This window comes from Spermophilus citellus (genome assembly GCF_964194105.1).
Source record: "Spermophilus citellus genome assembly, chromosome: 5".
Taxonomy (NCBI): Eukaryota; Metazoa; Chordata; class Mammalia; order Rodentia; family Sciuridae; genus Spermophilus; species Spermophilus citellus.
In genome coordinates this window covers 76,977,815-77,000,247 of record NC_138186.1, presented here as the reverse complement: position 1 = coordinate 77,000,247, position 22,433 = coordinate 76,977,815, and the positions used below count along the sequence as shown (strand labels likewise).

Sequence of the window (22,433 nt, the reverse complement as noted above, 5' to 3'; positions counted from 1 at the left end):
TTACTAAAATAATGCTAGACTATCTCAAAGAATGTGGGTACATCTAGTCAGAGGAAAGTGAAAATTAATCTTTGCAATTGGTGATTGGAAATAATAGTTTCCTAAGTGTTCTTAGTCACATAAAAGTTTTAATTATGATAGATATAACAACTAATGTGATTGTAATTATTATATAATGATTGTGTATGATTACATATGTATACACACATATTTCTCAAATCATTGTGTTGTATGTCTATTTTATTTTATTTTCATTTTTTTAGTATAGGGGTTTGAACTCAGGGGCTTACACATGCTACGCAAACATTTTACTACTGAGTTACATCCCCAGCCCTACCTTTTAAATTTATGCAATTTTATTTGCCAATTTCACCTCCATAAAACTGGGGGAAAGAAATAAGTGAGATTATGATTGTATTAGAGAAAGATACATTAAATGAGGTGGTAAATGTTGAAGAATTTGAATTAGGAAGAATGTTCAAGAAGGTTACCTACTGCAAGAAGAAGTAGGTAAGTATAGCAGGGTTTGAGAGCATAATTTTTAAATAATTGAGATGTTTAAGGAAGAAGATGGAATAAAGTCCTGATGCCACAGTGAGGAAAAATAGGAACACACGTACAATACCCATATCCCAAGGCGTAAATGTTGAAGGAGAGTAATCACTACTTGAGATAGTGCAAAGGAAGAGAATTCTAAGAGGAAATGAGACATGTGCAGATATGTTTGGAGGAAAAGAGCCTCATAGTGAGGAATGACCTGGGAACCTCTGGCCTCTTGGGGTTTCTGAGGTAAAAGGTGATAAGAGGTTAATTTCGATGGCCTTGAAAGTAGATCATAGTGGTGCAACTGTGAATATGGGCATAATGTCAGTCATGTGGTGTTGGCTCAGAAGCTCACAGAGCTCAAGAAACAGTCTTTTGTGAATCCCTCCAAAGGCCACACTAAAGCAGGAGCCTGTGCTCTACTAGATTTAGGCAAATGGCTGGGGTACCAGGGCACTGAAAGATCCAGCACTAGTGAAGTTTTGTAGGTTCAGTGATCACCTCTTGGATGGCGGGTGATCACTGAACCTATAAAAGGTGGTGGAGAAAGGGACTTCTGACATGACATAGAGAGTTCTGAGTTCTCCAAATACACTAGAACCAGATATGCTATGCTTGTGCCCCAAGGTTTTATACCAGTTTTGAAGACTGTCATGAACCACAGTACTGACATTGCCATTTTTTAACCAAATGCACACACAATTACTTAATCTAATATCTACTGAATGCATTGAATCTACTATCATTTGTGTCTCAATATGATCACATTCTGAATATTTAGAATGTAATGAGGAGGGCTGGGGATGTGGCTCAAGCGGTAGCGCGCTCGCCTGGCATGCGTGCGGCCCGGGTTCGATCCTCAGCACCACATACCAACAAAGATGTTGTGTCCACCGAGAACTAAAAAATAAATATTAAAAAAAAAATTCTCTCTCTCTCTCTCTCTCTCTCTCTCTCTCTCTCTCTCTCTCCTCTCTCACTCTCTCTAAAAAAAAAAAAAAAGAATGTAATGAGGAATGTGGACCAAAAACTAATTTTTAATAATCACCACCCGGTGTTTTACTCATTCAATATTTTTTTTCAAATTTGAAAAACAATAATTCATCATAATTTGAGCAACAGTTTATTTAAAAATCTAGGCAAACTAGATATTAGAAAAATACAAATACTGTGGTTTTAAAAATCAGAAATATTGTGATATACAGATTTTTGTGTTGTTGTTCTAAGCTTTTTATTTTCACTCAAACTCTAAAATATTTTATGGGAAAATGATGTTTCAATTAATTTTTTCAGCTTGCTTTTATTTCTGTTTCCTATTCATTGAATTGCAATTTTTATAGCTTCAACTCCTTCTTCAATCAGTGCATTAATATCATTTCCCCTCTTTCAAGTGAGTTTCATGATTTCATTAAGCTGTGATAAGTCTCACCATGTCAGCTATGAATAGAGTTAGAATTTTCAGCTTCTGTCACAGTAGTTAATTAAGCATGCATGTGACTGAACTGAAACAATGCCTCCACAAAAATTCATGGGTCAACATATTTCACTTCAATATAATAAAGTTATATTTTCACATAGATTTCAAAAAATACTTTTAAAATAGCAATAGCATGTTTGGATCAGAAATTTATTTATTAATGAAATGCTTCAACGTAGACACTCAATAACTCAACTAACAAGAAACCTCATAGTTTTGAAATTAATTACTTCAAAATCTGGGCTGCTACAATTTCTTGCATAAAAACCAATAAGTTCTGGTTAATTTTTCTTATGAATAAATCATCTTAAAATTTAACAGGACAAAGTGTGCTAAAGTTCAAGAATAGTTTTTTAACTGAAGATTTTAATTATAGACAGTTAAAATATTTAGGACATTGTTGATATTCCTTTAGCAAAAGTAGGTATGTGCTACTAGTAATGTGATTTTTATTTTCAGAGACTGTTACAGATGACAGAGGTCATCGTATTATCTGGCTCTCTAAGTGCCTCTTTTTTTTTTTATTGATTATTTAAAGCATTACATAGTTCATGATATATCATCTTTCATACATTTGACTCAAATTGTGTTTTGAACTCCCATTTTCACCCCAAATACAGATTGCAGAATCACATCTGTTACATATTCACATTTTTACATAATGCCATATTAGTGACTGTTGTATTCTGCTACCTTTCCTATCCCCTACTATCCCCCCTCCCCTCCCCTCCCCTCCCATCTTCCCTCTCTACCTCCCCTGCTATTGTTCAATTCTCTCCCTCTTTTTCCTTCCCCCTTGCCCCTCATAACCTCTTATAATTTTATGTATCATTGAAGGTCTCCTACCATTTCCATGTGCTTTCCCTTCTCTCCCCGTTTCTCTCCCCCCATTCGTCTTTGTTTACTGTAGTCTTTTCCTCATGCTCTTCCTTCCTGTTCTGTTCTTAGTTGTTCTCATTATATCAAAGCAGACATTTGGCATTTGTTTTTTAGGGCTTGGCTAGCTTCACTTAGCATAATCTGTTCTAATGCCATCCATTTCCCTGCAAATTCTATGATTTTGTCATTTCTTAGTGCTGCATAATACTCCATTGTGTATATATTTTGGGAACATTTGTTTCCATCAGTATAACCCTTCTTCCATTAGTCCTGCAATGTCAATTTCTCCATAAATAATAAAAAAACAAAACATGAGTGAAGTTAGTGCAGACATCTCTGTAAGTTTGAATAGATTGAATTCATTTTGTCATTTCTAAGTTTTCTAAGTCATACTTGATCAAAGGATTCTTAGCTCTAAACTAATCTGTAAAATCTCTTAACACTTCTTAAAATTGAAACTTTCTCACTGTGCCCTCTCAATCACATTTTGTTAGCAGTAAATTCTCTAGAATCTATATTATCTCTTCTACACCATTCTTTCTTTTCCTAACTGAAACTAAGGGACCTTTTCTCCTGTAGACTACTTAGGTGTTCACTGTTCACATTTCCACAACCTTTGTACCACAGGAAATGAGTTGAAAATAGATGGCTTTGCCACTTACTCTCCTCCTCTAGACCTTACCCATTTTAACACAGACATTTATACCTTCCTCTCTCTGATTCTTTGTCTGTCCTTCTCCCTTGCTCATTAAGTGTTTTTCTTCCAAACAACTTCCACTAAAAGTTTTAGCACCCAGTTGACCTATTATTGTTTTTATCTCCATTGTGCATATATCTTGAGTTCACTTTCCATCTTGGATATCTACCTACCTCTGACACATATTTTACAAATTTAGTCCTCTTCCTCACCTGAGTCCATCTCCTGCGGTCATATACTATAACTTTTCATTACCTATAATTGCATACCTTGCATGTCTTAATTAAAGTTTTCCATTGTTTGGTCAAGAATTCATGGAATTTCAAATTTACTTACTCATAAGTTTGGAAGCAGAAAATTTGCAATTCTTTCAATAACCAACAAACACCTCAACTGAATGGCTGCTGTGGTCCTCTGTCTCTCATATGGTGCAGATCCTCATTTTCCTTTAAAAAGCCTATTTGCACTTGCATTCTCAAATTCCTTCTCTACTTTTTTTATATTCTAGCAACCTGAAAACACTTAACCTGTTTAACTCTCTATCCTACAAGGTAAATTTTAATCAATTTTCATATATACCTAATATAGCCTTTTAAACAATATATTACAAATTAATGGTTGATTTTCAAGTCCCAGACAAAGCTGCTTGTCTACAGTGTTGTTGTTGTTTTTAAGATTAATTTATTTATCTCCCTCTCTAAGTTTCCCCACAAATATATACCAATGATATGAATACTTTTATCATTATAAAAATAATGGTTTTGTTCAAGACACCAAAAACTCTCATCTGGAGCTGTTCTATAGCCTCCATCTTGACTTCCTTGTTTTGTCTCTTCATCGATGCACATATGGAATGAAAGTATTATTGACAAAAAATATTTAGGTTGAGATGTAAATGAGGCGAGGGAACATGATAGAGAAAGAGTGCTTGTGGCAGAGAGGATACTCAAAACCAAATCCGTAGCCTATTCAGGCCATGCTAATGACTTCTATGGAATAACTGGTCTGCAGAATGCAAGGTGGGGCGGGGGCAGGTAGAAAACATAAAGACAGAAAGGATCCTAGAAATAGGGGCAGTCAAAACATGCAAGCCATTTTAATATTTTGACCTTAAGTAATATGGGAGTATTGCAGGGTTGCTGGAAAATTAATTACAATATTTATATCATATTTTAAAAATATATTGTGGCTGTTGTTTTGAAAATAAATTGTGAAGAGACCTGGGAAAATGCAGAGGCATGTTAGGAAGTTATAGTTAGTAGAAAATAGTGGGTCAGACTAATATTGAAGAGAGGACATGGTAAGAAATTTTGGATTATGGATGTATTTTTAAGGTGTTTTTAGGGTATTTCTTTATACCTCAGAGAGAGAGAGAGAGAGAGAGAGAGAGAGAGAGAGAGAGAGAATAGATATATTGATTTATAGTTATTGACCTGAGTAACTGGAGGACAATTACCATTATCTTACATAAGGAAAGCTACAGCTTAAGTAAATTCAAATGGTTTGTTTCCTTGTCTTCTTTTTGCCACAAAAAAAGTGTGTATTTGTTTTAAAAATTTGTCTCTCTCCTGCCACTGCCATCCAGTAGTTTTTTGCAACATGTAAATACATTCTGATATATTAAAAATGCTCCCACGGTGAATCATCTTTTGCTCCTGCCCATCTCCCCCCCATCATCTCTTCTTACCAAGGTCTCTTTGATTACTCCAGTGTTGTCACTTTGGTCTTTGAGAGTTTCTTTTTTGGCAGTGTTGGGTATTTAACCCAGGACCTTATGCATGCTAGGTAAGCAATCTACAAAATTGAACTATGTCCCCAGTCCTCTCTTTGAGGTTTTTCTATGCCCCAAGTGTCTCCTTTTTCAAGACCATGTATTTACTTGTCTCCATCCTTTTACCAGAAAGCACAGTAGCTCAATATTTACTTCATTCATGATTTTGCTCAAATATCATCTCCTTAAGACGTCTTTGCTGCTAATTTTGACATTCTTAAAATAGGTCATTCCAGCCAGTCACAGTGGTACATGCCTATAATCCCAGGGGCTCAGAAGGCTAGGGCAGGAGGATTGAGAGTTCAAAGCCAACCTCTGCACAAGCAAGGAGCTAAGCACATCAGCAAGACCCTGTCTCTAAATAAAATACAAAATAGGGCTGGGCATGAGGCTCAGTGGCTCTTAGCCACTGAGTTTAATCCCCATTACCAAACAACAACAACAAACCCTCATTCCTATTACTGTCTTCACTATTACCTACCTTTATTTAATTTATTTATTTTATGGCACCTATTCCTATCATTATATTTTTATATTTCTATATTTTTTATCCTATGTCCCATAAGATAATGTAAATTAAAGCAGATAATTTGCTGTTTGAAGAGTGGAAACTCTTCATTGTCTTTCTATATTCAAAGTTCAGAGTATATCATGCTAATTTTAATTACCACCCACAGAGGTCTAGTAAGGTTATATTAATGTTTAAAAAACTATTAAACATGAATCATTTATGTCTGGAGATCCACATAGGACCTACTTTTCAGTTTATGCCCAAAAGATAAATTGATAAAATGTAAAAGCCTGTAAGTCTATATGTTTGTCTTTGCCCATATAAGCCACAGTAAGTAAGCATGTAGTAGTACTGCAAAGCTTTATTGTAAGAATAAGTCTTTATTTACTTCACAGGCTTTTTTTCTAAGAAGTGGAATAGGTACATGACACTGTTGAAATTGATACAAGTAACTCTGCCTCAGAATCTCCATCTCTACGTGATAAAACTAAAACAGACAAAAGTGAACTGCAGTGCTTTATTTGAGACAAAAAAAAATTGTAACACACATATTCCAAAGGTTCAGGCCCTGAAAAAAAATGTACCAAAACCCCCTCTGAGTTTTCAAACAAGTGATAGCAGTGTTTCAAGATAACAGAAGCACAGAAAATCACTTGGAATTAGTTTCTAACTATCTGTTTTCCATTTCCTACAATAGGGTAGTTTGAAAGAACTATTTCAGCAACTAGAAATCAGTAAGCAAGAATCTTGCATTATTACATACTGTCCTTCAAGGAGTTCTCTAAACAATAATTTCCAATTTTTATTTTTTGATGTATAGGTAGTTACTTCATTATTTTAGTACATTAGTAATTTTCCATAACATTACTAGTTACCATACATTTGATTTTTTATTTTATGAAATTAATACATTTTCTTTGATATTTTGAAAAGCTACCTTTTAAAATTTTGTATTTAGTATATAGTAAATACTTAGTTTTATAGATTTACATTTATGAATTCTCTAACCTTAAAATCTGACATAAATCTGATTTCTATATTACATGAAATATTTACAAAAATGTTGGTGATGGAGCCCATACAAGTTACTGCTATAACTATGGTGTTAATTGCTGTGTCCCTAATGAAGACCAGAACTTCTCATTAAAATTAGTAGTATGAATTCCATAAGTCATTGAGCAAAGTGGAATATTTTGCTCAAAAAACATGTTAGCTTTAAGAAGCAACAAAGTTGTCAGTATTAGATTATTTCATTTGCTTGCATGATCAGCATCCTAAGGAGAAATTCTCCTGGTGTGTATGTAAGAAAGTAGCTTTCTAAAATTAACACTAACTTACCCTAATTCCCAGAGTACATGAGAAAAACCCAGTGTCCTCTAGACTTTCTGCTTTCTGGCTCAGACTTGTTCTTATTGTTCCTTAACTTAACTAGAATTCTGGAACAGAAAAGAGGCATTCAAGGGCATGGTGTTTTACTGTCCCCTTTTCTTTAGGAATATTACAGTAATTTAGGTTACTTTTGCCTTCCAGTTACAGAGTAGTTTCATATAGATATGTAACTATAAGTTGGATTTTCTAACAATGTCTGAAAAAGCATTTCTTTCCTCTTTCCCCTTATTTAAAACAATTGATCTCTTTGACAAAACTGGTTGCTAAATATTTTGAGCAGCTTAAATAAATTTGGTCTTATCTTTTATCATCTCAACAGGAGCAATGCATGCAGATTTTTATTGCTTTTTGAGCTAGGCAAACATTATTAAAATAGCATAACAAGAAGATAACCAGAGAATAGTGAATACTTTATCCATATAAATACTTTGATTATGTAAGAAGTCAAAAATCAGCCCCACTTAAGTGTTCTTCTTCTCTTTTTCCACAAAGAATGAATGATGTTCTGAATTGAAGGGCTGAAGCCTTTCAGCTGCCAAAGAGGGAGGATAGTGTCATATAATGCAAGAGAGAGGCTGGGCCCAAGACACTCAGAAGAGGACAGATAGGACAGCTACTTGAACTTCATCGGCAGGATTTTCCTTCCCCTTGCCAAATGATGTCTCACTTGGAACAGTGCAGGGAGATACGGGACTTGATGAGGTAGCAAAGAAAAATAGCCCATATAAGAGAAGACTTAAACTGTAGAGAAGAAATGAATCAAAACAAAATGAATAGAACTGGAAGTCTTTGGACTTGGCAATTTAAATAAGAAAACTAATAAAATATGCCAACAGATTCAAGAGGAGCACACACACACATACACTAAAAAAAAAAAAAAAAAAAAAGAATGCACTGAAAAACCCAGACTTTCATTTATTTGAAATTTGAGGGGAAATGATGACCCACATTACAGATGTCTAGAATATTTTAATGGAAGGATTATTACACAATTTGAGTCAAATGTATGAAAGATGATATATCATGAGCTATGTAATGCTTTAAATAATCAATAAAAAAATATCAAAAAAAAGATAGATGAAGTAATAATGAAATGAAGAGTTGCTTTCATCTTCATGAGAATAAATGACTCTCACCCTAAGTTATGATCTTTTTTTTTAAATTTTTTTTATTGTTGGTCGTTCAAAACATTACATAGTTCTTAATATATCATATTTCACAGTTTGATTCAAGTGGGTTATGAACTCCCATTTTTACCCCGTATACAGATTGCTGTATCACATCAGTTACACTTCCATTGATTTACATATTGCCATTCTAGTGTCTGATGTATTCTGCTGTCTATCCTATTCTCTACTATCCCCCTTCCCCTCCCCTCCCCTCCCCTTTTCTCTCTCTACCCCCTCTACTGTAAATCATTTCTTCCACTTGTATTATTCTTCTCTTACCCCTCCTTTCCTCTTATATGTAATTTTGTATAACCCTGAGGATCACCTTCCATTTCCATGCGATTTCCCTTCTCACTCCCTTTCCCTCCCACCTCTCATCCCTGTTTAATGTTAATCTTCTTCTCAAGCTCTTCGTCCCTACCCTGTCCTTGGTTACTCCCCTTATATCAAAGAAGTCATTTGGCATTTGTTTTTTAAGGATTGGCTAGCTTCACTTAGCATAATCTGCTCTAATGCCATCCATTTCCCTCCAAATTCTATGATTTTGTCATTTTTTAATGCAGAGTAATACTCCATTGTGTATAAATGCCACATTTTTTATCCATTCATCTATTGAAGGGCATCTAGGTTGGTTCCACAATCTTGCTATCGTGAATTGTGCTGCTATGAACATCGATGTAGCAGTGTCCCTGTAGCATGCTCTTTTTAGGTCTTTAGGGAATAGACCAAGAAGGGGAATAGCTGGGTGAAATGGTGGTTCCATTCCCAGCTTTCCAAGAAATCTCCATACTGCTCTCCAAATTGGCTGCACCAATTTGCTGTCCCACCAACAATGAACAAGTGTACCATTTTCCCCGCATCCTCTCCAGCACTTGTTGTTGTTGGACTTCATAATGGCTGCCAATTATACTGGAGTGAGATGGTATCTTAGGGTGGTTTTGATTTGCATTTCTCTGACTGCTAGCGATGGTGAGCATTTTTTCATGTACTTATTGATTGATTGTATGTCCTCCTCTGAGAAGTGTCTGTTCAGGTCCTTGGCCCATTTGTTGATTGGGTTATTTGTTATCTTATTGTCTAATTTTTTGAGTTCTTTGTATACTCTGGATATTAGGGCTCTATCTGAAGTGTGTGGAGTAAAGATTTGTTCCCAGGATGTAGGTTCCCTGTTTATCTCTCTTATTGTTTCTTTTGCTGAGAAAAAACTTTTTAGTTTGAGTAAGTCCCATTTGTTGATTCTAGTTGTTAACTCTTGCGCTATGGGTGTCCTATTGAGGAATTTGGAGCCGGACCCCACAGTATGTAGATCAGAGCCAACTTTTTCTTCTATCAGATGCCATGTCTCTGATTTAATATCAAGCTCCTTGATCCATTTTGAGTTAACTTTTGTGCATGGCGAGAGAAAGGGATTCAGTTTCATTTTGATGCAAATGGATTTCCAGTTTTCCCAGCACCATTTGTTGAAGATGCTATCCTTCCGCCATTGCATGCTTTTAGCCCCTTTATCAAATATAAGATAGTTGTAGTTTTGTGGATTGGTTACTGTGTCCTCTATTCTGTACCATTGGTCCACCCGCCTGTTTTGGTACCAGTACCATGCTGTTTTTGTTACTATTGCTCTGTAGTATAGTTTGAAGTCTGGTATCGCTATACCGCCTGATTGAATGGAGAAAAATTGAAGGCATTTCCTCTAAGATCTAGTACAAGACAGGGATGCCCTCTGACATCACTTCTGTTCAACATAGTCCTCGAAACACTGGCCAGAGCAAGTAGACGAAAGAAATTAAAGGCATAAAAATAGGAAAAGAAGAACTTAAATTATCACTATTTGCAGATGACATGATTCTATACCTAGCAGACCCAAAAGGGTCTACAAAGAAACTATTAGAGCTAATAAATGAATTCAGCAAAATGACAGGATATAAAATCAACACGCATAAATCAAATGCATTCCTGTATATCAGCGACAAATCCTCTGAAACGGAAATGAGGACAACCACTCCATTCACAATATCCCCCCCAAAAATAAAATACTTGGGAATCAACCTAACAAAAGAGGTGAAAGACTTATACAATGAAAACTACAGAACCCTAAAGAGAGATATAGAAGAAGACCTCAGAAGATGGAAAAATATACCCTGTTCATGGATAGGCAGAACTAACATCATCAAAATGGCGATATTACCAAAAGTTCTCTATAAGTTCAATGCAATGCCAATCAAAATCCCAACAGCATTTCTTGTAGAAATAGATAAAACAATCATGAAATTCATATGGAATAATAAAAGACCCAGAATAGCAAAAACAATGCTAAGTAAGTTATGATCTTAACCAATAATGAGTTTTCCATAAAGCTGCCCATGGCAAATTTTGAAAAACTGGAAACCACTAGTGCTTCCTGTTGACTTTAAATTTCTTGCATTTTCTCTCAAAATATTCTATACTCAATTGTTTATTTTCTATCTTCTCTCATTAAATGATAAGCTCAATGAGGGAAAGAAATTTGTACACTAAAATGTGCACCATGCCTAGAAAAACAAATACCTATGTTATAAGCTCAAAGTGTATTCATTAAGTGAATGAATGAACAATAACAGAAGAAGTTGAGCATCAAGGAAGAGATCAAAGAGACCCAACATGTGCATAATAGCAGGACTAGAAAAAGAAAATAATATAAAAAAGAAAAAATTAATCATCTAGAACAATAGCAGCTCTGGAAGTTGTAAAAGATTATAGGAGGAAGCAATAAATAATCAAGTTGAATGTTTCCTTGAGCTACAGAAAGAACTGGGTCTGAATATTAAAAAGGTGCTCCATGCAACTCAAATTGACAATAAAGGCACAAAAGGAAAATCTATTAAACTTCAAGATAGCAAAGTCAATTTACCTACAAAGAAAAAGTAATTAGAAGAAAAAGTAGGGTGACATCATATTGTTTATTTGCAACCCAGGTCAGGTAAAGACACTCCAAAAGCATTGGTAGCCCTAGACAAACTAGAAAGTATCTGTAGACTACCAAAAGACTGCAGCTTTCTTCAAATCTATACATGATTAATATATATTAGATGATGAAGGAAATATTTTTGTGTACAACCTATCTCCAAATATTCTATCTGAAAACAATAATAAACTGACTACATTTTTTACTAAATGCTTCAGAATAGAAATCTCAAGTAGGGAAATGTGAAGGACAAAAATAGGGTGTAAAAAATTAAGATTGAAATGTGCAAGCATGTGTGTGTTTCTGTGTGCACACATACACATGTGTCACAAAGGTAAATCTAAACAGAATATCTGAATACATAACAAAAATTAGTTATGAATTAGGGCTCCTGAAACAGAATATTCAGTAGGAAAAAATGATATTTAGTATTAGAATCTGAAACTAATAAGAATAAATTATTTTTAAAAAGACTCCCAGAATTTAGACTGTGAAGAAAGTATAAATCATAAGAGAGAAATTTAAGTGTATATATGAAATGATAATGCATGCATATTAAATGATTAATAGTTCTTTTCCAAAGTAAATAAATATGTGGGTGTTTTATTTTTGTTTTTCAAGGTGGGGGTCAAACCCAGGGCCTTTCATATAATAGAAAACTCCTCTACTACTGACTATAGCCCTGGTCCTTTTTGTTTTATTTTGAGACAGGGTCTGGCTAAATTGACTGGGATGCCTAGAAACTTGCTATCCTCCTGTCTCAGCCCCAAAGACAGTTGAGATTTCCAGTGTGTGCTCCCACATCCAGCTTCTAATAATATGTTATTGATTATGCATCAGAGAAACTAAAATTTATTACTAATGATGTGGACGTATGAAAGAAGCTTTCGGAATTATGAAGAGAAAAAATAAAATAAATAACAACAAGCCAGAGGAAAAGAAACTATGTATAAATGCCACATTTTTTAAATTCATTCATCAACTGAAGGAAATCTAGGTTGGCTCCACAGTTTAGCTATTGTGAATTGTGCTGCTATAAACATTGATGTGACTGTGTCCCTGTAGTATGCTGTTTTAAGGTCCTTTGGGTATAGTCCGAGAAGAGGAATAGCTAGGTCAAATGGTGGTTCCATTCCCAGCTTTTCAAGGAATCTCCATACTGCTTTCCAAATTGGCAGCACCAATTTGCAGTCCCACCAGCAGTGTATGAGTGTACCTTTTCCCCCGAATCCTTGCCAACACTTGTTGTTATTTGTCTTCATAATAGCTGCCATTCTTACTGGGGTGAGATGGTATCTTAGAGTAGTTTTGATTTGCATTTCTCTGATTGCTAGAGATGATGAGCATTTTTTCATATATTTGTTGATTGATTTTATATCCTCTTCTGAGAAGTGTCTGTTCATGTCCTTGACCCATTTATTGATTGGATTATAATGGATGATTATGAATGTAATGCAGTCCACTATTGTTATGTATATAATAAATAAAGAAAGAAAGAAAGAAAGAAACTACATAAAAACTATGAAATGAAAATATTGAGTATTAAAATAATCAAACACTGCTTGACATATTATAGTTTTTCTTGTTAATAAAAGACATAAAATTTCATTATTTTGTGTATTTCACCTCCTAAATATCTTTACTTATTTGTTTATTTATTTATGTTTCTTCTGTATACTGGAATGAAGTATATTCTATTTATCTTTACTACCAACACAGCCCCTTGATCAGCCTCCAGACTATATTTATGTATTCCAAAAATTTCAATGCTTATTATCCAACCAATTAACTGCAGTAGATGTTTGTATAATACTCTAAATTTTAGGTTTCCAATAACTTTCATCACACTTTGAGATGAAATCTAGAAGTCCAGAGAGTTTTCATGTTGTAGAACATTCTAGAACCAAGATATTTAGCTGTTTGGTAGGGAGTTCAGCAAAACTGGAGTTAAGTATAAATAGACATTTACATATTTTAATGGAAGCAAATATCCCTCTTAAATCATATAACCACAGTCATGATGATTTGTATTTATACCTGTAAGGAACTGTATGTCATGCTGGCATTTACATGAAGAAGGAGGAAAGGAAGGTGTGAAGAAATGGAAGGAGAAAGGAAGGGAAAGGAGGGAGGGGAGGTGGGAGGAGGAGGAGGAGGAGGAGGAGGGAGAGATGAAGTAATGAATATAGGGAGGCAAGAAGAATGGAAGAAAGGAAACAAAGACAAGGAAATGAAAGAAGACTCTTGGAAATCCTAAATGAAAGTCTTTCTCAAAAAAGGGGAACACATCTTAAGGATTAAAAATTAGTACTATTACTTGGACTCACCCACTGAGCTTATAGTTGCAAAGAACAAATGTAAAATAAACTATGTAAACATGTAGAACTCTACTGTGGAATTTCCAAAAGGTCCAGTTCTCCATAGGTTCTCTTAATCCAGTTTTATCTCAGAACATTCTATATTAAACCATCTACGTTAATTAAAGTTTTCATTACCACTAAGTCATTTCCATGTTTATTATTTCATTATACTATCCTCTACCTTGTTTTTTGTAAAAATCATACACATTTAACAGGTTTGGCCAATGTTGATTCTATTTGAAATTTAGGGCAAATTCTTGAGTCCAATTTTTCAGGATCCATAACATCTGCTTTGTTTACAAACACTTTCTCAGAGTTGCTGCTGCCTGATATTTACCCAGCAACCTGTTGATTTAATTCTTGTTAAGGGCCAGAATAGTAGTTATTTCTTTAATTCACATTCTTGATCCTATTCTTGGACAGTATACCACAGAATTATATGAGTTCAAAATCGCACACATCATTAGCTGTTTTTTTTAATTTTTTTTTTAGTTGTAGTTGGACACAATGTCTTTTTTTTAAATTTTTATGTGGTGCTTAGAATCAAACCCAATGCATCACACATGCAAGACAAGTGCTCTACCAAGGAGCTATAGCCCCAGCCCTCATTAGTTGTTCTTAACTAATTCAGTCTGTTCCAACTCAAAAGGAAAATTGGAACCTGACAGTCACATGAAACTGAAATATGATAGTCATCAAAAAGGTACTGTAGTATCTTAAAATTTTGATGACTGCCATATTTCAGTTTCATGTGACTATTATGTTTTTCCCCCCATCTGCTCACACAAACTCTTCCTCAGTATGAAGGGATTGGAATGATAGCTTTCATACTGTAGTGATTTCTGGATCTCTTAACTCTTCAAAATGAAAGATGTAAATTGAATATCTTAACTCATCTTCATCTATGGAGCTTTGGAGGGAAACACCTTTAAAGTCAGGCCAAACTTAATTTTATTAGCAACTCTGAAACTTATAAACAATATAACTAAAGTGGCTGATGTGACTCATCTGGTTGTTTCCTCCTTTATACCACAGTGATTGCATTCTATAGCACACAGGCTCATGAAGATTGAAGGAAATCATAAAAAATGTATTTGAAAGTTGTTGATTTTTGCAAAAACCTACTTTGGAATTTTCACCCAAGAGGTGTTTGAAAGTTATGGGCATTTCTGAAGTAAATGAACAAATAATTCAGTTCTGCTGAATGAACATGCAAAGCTGTGTACCTCAAAGAATAGAAAAGTTACATTAATAAACCCTTTCCTTGATGCTGTCCCCCACCTTGCTGAGTCACTGTGGCCTTTAATCCCTTATTTTATGAAATTTTCTTGTGTCCTAAGGAGGACATTAAATAGAATATATGGCTAAATTAACTTCATTAATAAATCAACTTGTTAAACAACTTAAAGTTTTGAGAATTATTATTTATGGTAGTGAAATACCTGGTGTCTATACTGAAACACATTTTCTTTCATGTAACGCCCCATTCCATTTTATAATAGAAAGTTCATGAAATGATTTTAGGCATAGGGATATTTTTCAAAAATTACTGAGAATGGGAACAAAGGTAGTCAGAACCCAGTCTGTTCTTTATCAACTTATAGATTGTAGCTAATGTACTACAGGAGACAGGATGACAGATTGCTTATTTAAAAATGCAAAATTGATAAAACAAACAATATCCCTATTATTACCTCAACAATAACTATGCCATTATTGTCCACTGTAACTCTCTGCACTCTTATAAATCCATGTGTGTCATCATTAACTTTTGCTAGTACAAAAATCAGTATATGATGACTCTATTAAGCTTTAAAAATCTAATTTTTCATCCTTTTTCACATTTCATTAGCAGTCTCATTTATTCCCAAACTGTATTTTATTGTTAGTATAAGCCACAGTTGAATTTTTCCTTAAATCTCAAACGGTAATCTTAAGACCATTCAATAAATACTTGCTCTAGTACATTCCATATAAATAAACCTGTTCTTCTTGCTGAAGACCACAACATGTAGGGAGACAATTAATGACTGAAGCTACCATGTAATAATATGAGTGATATATAATTTAAACCAGGCATTATTACTTTTGAAGATGAATAATAGACTTTTATGGAAATATTTGAATTGCAATTTTCCTAATTTATGATGATGTATTTACAGTTGTATGTCAGGATTTACTGGAAAAGACTGTGAGAAAGTAATTGACCAGTGTAGACTGCTCAGCATCAAGTGTCTGAATGAAGAATTGTGTTTCAATGTAATTGGAAGATTCACAGTAAGTAATTTAATGCACAGCCAAGTAATTTAGCTCTTTTGTATTTAAATACAATAGCTTTAGCCAGTCAGTATTTCAAATGCTGTTATTAATTTAATCCAGAGAAATATAACCATATGTGTGTGTGGGTTTGTGTATAGATAAATATGAAATACATAAAGTTTAGTAGTATGTATTTTCAACTTGGAAGATTTATGGTGAGAAAGCATTAATAAATTTTCCAGACAATGCTTTCATTATAAAATAATCATATAGCTAATTGATTCCTGGAGATACATCTCTGTATATAATCAGTTACTAAGGCCTTAAACTCCTCAACTAGATGGGTAAATTAGTCTACTTGTTAGTTCAAGGTCAGCCTCAGGAACTTAGTGAGATCCCGCCTCAAAATAGAAAATTAAAAATAAAAGGGGATGAAGCTCAGTAATAAAGTGCCTCTGGGTTCAATCCCCAGAAGAACAGCAGCAACTACAAAAATCTTCATGGCATAGTCCTGGTGCAATACCTTATGTGTATTAACAGTTGTAAATGTCCAAAAATTTGAATTTTAAAAATCTTGTCCAAGAAAGATACATATACAGTATGGCAATTATTATTTATATTTTTAAAATATAAAAATTGATACTTTCTGTATTTGCATAAATACATAACAAAAGTGTATCTAGTAAACATACACATGACTTCTACTTACTAAGTTTAGTAGAAGAGCTATTTATAGACCATGGGGGAGTGAAATTAAAAAGTAGAGAGGAGACTTCTAACATTGGTAATACTTGATTTTTTTTACAATAATATGAAATTTTGGTTTAACTTTTTATCAGCACAGCTCAATTATACAAAATAGCGGATTTCATTCCCCCAATACTTAATTTTTTAATGCTAAATTTCAGGAATAAATATAGTGAGAACATAATGTTCATTTTATTATATTTTCTATGTTCTTGTAGCATAGGTATTTAAATAAATTTTTTTTCAATAATGAAAAGCCAATTTACGGAATTGATCAATGACATTTATAAGATATGTACATTGACAAGCATATTTTGCATATTATAATGTTGTTATATAATAATATGTAGATAAGGAAGTAGCTATTTGATAGCTTACATATTTTGGATATAATACATATTTTTGATATTTACCCATTGGCCTTCTCATAAACCTCATCCCATCTTACGTAAAAAAATAGAGGCTTGGATATTTTTCCAAGTTCACATTATTTACATGGAAGGGTAAAGCTAGATTAAAGTAAGTCTTTATGACCCCTGAATCCTTATTTTCATTCATATGAATGTATACTTTTACCATAAAGAATATACAACCATTTTTTTTCTCTTAATATTTATGTAGGGGGCTGGGGATGTGGCTCAAGCGGTAGCGCGCTCACCTGGCATGCGTGCGGCCCGGGTTCGATCCTCAGCACCACATACCAACAAAGATGTTGTGTCCGCCGAGAACTAAAAAAAAAATAAATATTAAAAATTCTCTCTCTCTCTCTCTCTCTCTCTCTCTCTCTCTCTCTCTCTCCTCTCTCACTCTCTCTTTAAAAAAAATATTTATGTAGCCATTCTTTGGTAGTAAATTATCTAACAGAAATATCTCTCTCACTTTTATGTGAAATTCTTTCACCTCATTCTATTTATGATTTGGTTGGAAGGGATGAGGGTAGGGGTAAGTAGTTCCTGTTCTATTTTAGGACAATCTCCGAGTATTATCTCTGAATTTGCTTTATAAAACTTTTTTCCACCCTCACTTTTTCCTGAATAATTTTACCTATTTTCAACTTTAATATTAATTTTATATTAACTCTAAAACCAGTTTGGATTGTTTTAAAAAGGAATTTGAATGGTATTTTCACCTTCAACATTGCATATATAGTTCAACCTTAACATGGATTAAGTTGCATTTTCTTGAATTCCTTCTGTGCATTGATGTTTTCAGGAACTGTGGATAGTGAATGGCTTTAGCAATATCAGCTTTGCCTACAATTTTTGATCAGAAACTGAGAATTCTTCCTCCTCCTTTCTAATTATCAACTTTTCTTCTGCTTTACAGTGTTTTTTTTTTAACTTCAAATCTTTATCAGATTTCATCTAACTTGTCAACTTGCCTCACATATTGCTTTACTAATGTTTCTTGGCTTCAAATATTGTGAAGTTGAATTCAGATCAATTTGTATAAACTGAGAAATTGAAATTCTACATTTTAATTAATAACCTGATATTCTACAATTAGAAGCTAAAATAAAAGAATGTTCTCTTTTACTATAAGTATGATAATATTAGAAAATAGAACATACTAAGATTTTTACAGAAATTAGGGAATTAATAAAGAGTCCCTAAGTAGATAAAAAATCAGTTAAAGACAGCATTTGATTATTTTAAAAGATTAATAAAATGTATCTTTCACAAACTTATGGAGAAAGCACAGAAATTACACAAATCAAGAATCTAAAAGTACATGTCACATTTTTAGACATTTAATGATAATTAAATAATATTTTTTTTCAAATATTTAATTGATAGTATTTTTAAATACATGAGAGTGGAATGCATTACAATTCTTATTACACATATAGAGCACAATTTTTCATATCTCTTTTGTATATAAAGTATGTTCACACCAATTCCTGTCTTCATACATGTACTTTGGATAATGATGTTTCCACCATCATTGCTAATCCCCTGCCCCCTCTCTTCCCCTCCCACCCCTCTTCCCTATCTAGAGTTTGTCTATTCCTCCCATGTCTATTCCTCCCATGCTCCCCCTCCCTACCGCATTATGGGTCAGTCACCTTATATCAGAGAAAAGATTTGGCATTTGCTTTTTTGGAATTGGCTAACTTCACTTAGTATTATTTTCTCCAACATCATCCATTTACCTGCACATGCCATGATTTTATTCTCTTTTATTGCTGAGTAATATTACATTGTGTATATATGCCAAATTTTTTAATCCATTAATCTACTGAGGGTCATCTAGGTTGGTTCCAAAGTTTAGCTATTGTGAATTGTGCTGCTATAAACATTGATGTGTCCTTGTCCCTGTAGTATGCTGTTTTTAGGTCCTTTGGGTATAGACCAAGGAGAGGGATAGCAGGGTCAAATGGTGGTTCCATTCCCAGTTTTCCAAGGAATATCCATACTGCTTTCCATATTGGCTGCTCCAATTTGTAGTCTCACCAATAATGTATGAATGTATCTTTTTCCCCACATCCTTGCCAACACTTATTGTTGTTTGTATCAAAATAGCTGCCATTCTGACTGGAGTGAGATGATATCTTAGAGTAGTTTTGATATTCATTTCTCTAATTGAAAGAAATGATGAACATTAATTCATATATTTGTTACTTGATTGTATATCGTCTTCTGAGAAGTGTCTGTTAATATCCTTGGATCATTTATTGATTGGGTTATTTGGGGTTTTTGGTGTTAAGATTTTAAGTTCTTTGAATATCCTAAAGATTAGTGCTCTATCTGATGTGCGAGGGTTAAAAATTTGCTCCCAAGATGTAGGCTATTTATCTCACAGATTGTTTCTTTTGCTAAGAAACTTTTTTAGTTTGATTTCATCCCATTTATTGATTCTTTAATTCTTGCACCAAAGGAGTCTTATTAAGGAAGTTGGGGCCTAATCCCACATGATGAAGATTAGAGCATACTTTTTCTTCTATTAGTACCAGAGTCTCTCGTTTAATTCCTAAGTCCTTGATCCACTTTGAGTAGAGTTCTGTGCATGGTGAGAGATAGGGGTTTAATTTCATTTTGTTGTATATGGATTTCCAGTTTTCCCAGCACCATTTGTTGAAGATGCTATCTTTTCTCTAATGCATGCTTTTGGTGTCTTTGTCTAATGTAAGATAATTGTAAATTTGTGGGTTAGTCTCTGTGTCCTCTATTCTGTACCATTGGTCTACCAGTTTGTTTAGGTGCCAATACCAAGCTGTTTTTGTTACTATTGCTCTGGAGTACAGTTTAAAGACTGGTATAGTGATGCCACCTGCTTCACTCTTCCGGCTAAGAATTACTTTAGCTATTCTGGGTCTTTTATTTTTCCAGATGAATTTCATGATTGCTTTTTCTATTTCTATGAGGAATGCCATTGGAATTTTGATCAGAATTTCAGTCAATCTGTATAGTGCTTTTAGAATATGGTCATTTTGATAATATTACTTCTTCCTATTCATCTTCTAAGGTCTTCTTTGATTTCCTTCTTTACGGTTCTGTAGTTTTCATTGTATAGATCTTTCACCTCTCATTAAGTTGATTCCCTCCCCCCTTTTTGAGGCTATTGTAAATGGGGTAGTTTTCTTCATTTCCTTCTCAGAGGCTTTGCCACTGATATACAGAAATGCCTTTGATTTATGGGTGTTGACTTTATATTCTGCTACTTTGCTGAATTCATTTACTAGTTCTAGAAGTTTTCTGGTGAAGTTTTTTAAATCTTCTAGGTATAAATCATATCATCAGCAAATAGTGCTAATTTGAGTTCTTCTTTTCCTATAAGTATTCCTTTAATTTCTTTCATCTGTCTAATTGCTCTGGCCAGTGTTTCAAGAACTATGTTAAATAGAAGTGGTGAAAAAGGCATCCCTGTCTTGTTCCAGTTTTTAGAGGGAATGCTTTCAATTTTTCTCCATTTAGAATGATGTCGGCCTGAGGCTTAGCATAGATAGTCTTCACAATGTTGAGATATGTTCCTGTTATCTCCAGTTTTTCAAGTGTTTTGAACATGAAGGGGTGATGTATTTTGTCAAATGCTTTTTCTGCATCTATTGAGATGATCATATGATTCTTTGAGTCTATTTTGAAATATTTATAACTATAATTTTGACAAATGAAATGTGAAAAAAATTCAAAAAACATGACTTTCCAAAAGGAAAATAGAAAAGTATCTAAATAGTTTGTTATAAAATCAAATTTCATACACACACACACACACACACACACAAACACACACACACATATATATATATATATATATATATATATATATATATATATATATCCCCCTTGGGGAATTGGACCCTAGGGCATTATACACTGAACTGCATCCCACTCTTTTATTTTTGTTTTTTAAAGACAGGGTTTTGCTCAGTTACACAGGTTGGCCTTGAAGTTGTAATAGACTTGCCTCAGCTTCTTGAGTTGCAGAGTGACAAGTGTGCCACCATGTTAGTCTTTAATTTATAATATCCCTTGCAGTAACAAATTTTCCAGACAATACACTCTGCTGGTGAAATTCATCAAACTTTTAAGGAAGATATAAGATCAATTTATAGAAACTATTAGGATGAGGAACAAATGAAAACTCATTTTTATAAGGCAACTTAGACTGTGAAAATGAAATCTGACAAGGATATTACAAAAATAAAATATTCCTTATTAAGATATTACTAACATACAAATAACATCTTAAACAAAAAGAGAAAATAAGTTTATTTGAGCAATATATAAAAGTATTTCAAGACCAAGAAATATTTTTTGGCTTAGGATAAATATTCTCTCAGATTTCTAGAATAGTTATTTCAGTAAAAGACAAATATAGGGTCATCTAACTAGATAGAGATAAATAAATAAATATATAAAGAAATTAAAATAAATAACATTATTAATAAATTATTAATTAAAATTAATTATTAATTTACGTTATTAAATAAAATAAAAAACATTATTCATGACACAAATTCAGGAAACCATTGACAATGATCAACTTCTTCAATCTGATAAAAGCTACCACAGACTTCCAAAGGTAGCATAATACTTATTGGCGAAAACATGATTTCTTTCCCCTTAATGTTGGCATAGATATTAACACTCACTGATATTATCCAAAATTTTTCTAAAATTTTCTCCCAGTGAAACAATATAAAAAGAAGAAAAAAAATATATATATATACATATATCTGTATATGTATGTGTGTGTGTATATATATATACACACACACAAAATAAAATACATAAAACATAAATATAAAATAAATGAAACATTCCAAAAATATGTAGGATGATACATATATATATATGTAATATTCACAAGAATTTTATAAAAATGTTAAAAATGTTGGATTACCATATAGAAACTAATATTTCTACACTATATAAACAATATATCAGAAAATGAAATTAATATTGAATAGTCCTAAAGCTTAAATTAAGCATGATTTTGATATTATAAAAAATGCTTCAGAATAAATTGAACAAAATAGGCCAAAACAGCTATATTAAAACTGTATAAGAGTAAATAGTATAATTAAGTAAGTTTTAATTGCATGAAAGATTAAATATTTTTATAATCTTCTTTCTTCTTAATGTAATTCCCAAGCATTTTGTAGACATTGGCAAACCAATTTTGAAATGTATGTAGAATCACTAATAAGGTGTAACATACAAAACATTATTAAAAATGAAAACAAATCT

The 22,433-nt window shown here is 33.2% G+C and overlaps 1 protein-coding gene across 1 annotated transcript in view; it reads left to right on the top strand.

Annotated features, from left to right (window-relative positions):
* Positions 1 to 22,433, top strand: part of EYS (eyes shut homolog) — a gene marked incomplete at its 5' end in the record, with an annotated part of 1,607,607 nt that overhangs the window by 99,170 nt on the left and 1,486,004 nt on the right. Inside the window, 1 exon segment of the mRNA XM_081294994.1 lies at positions 15,900 to 16,014. Coding sequence (XP_081151120.1) covers positions 15,900 to 16,014 — 115 coding nt within the window.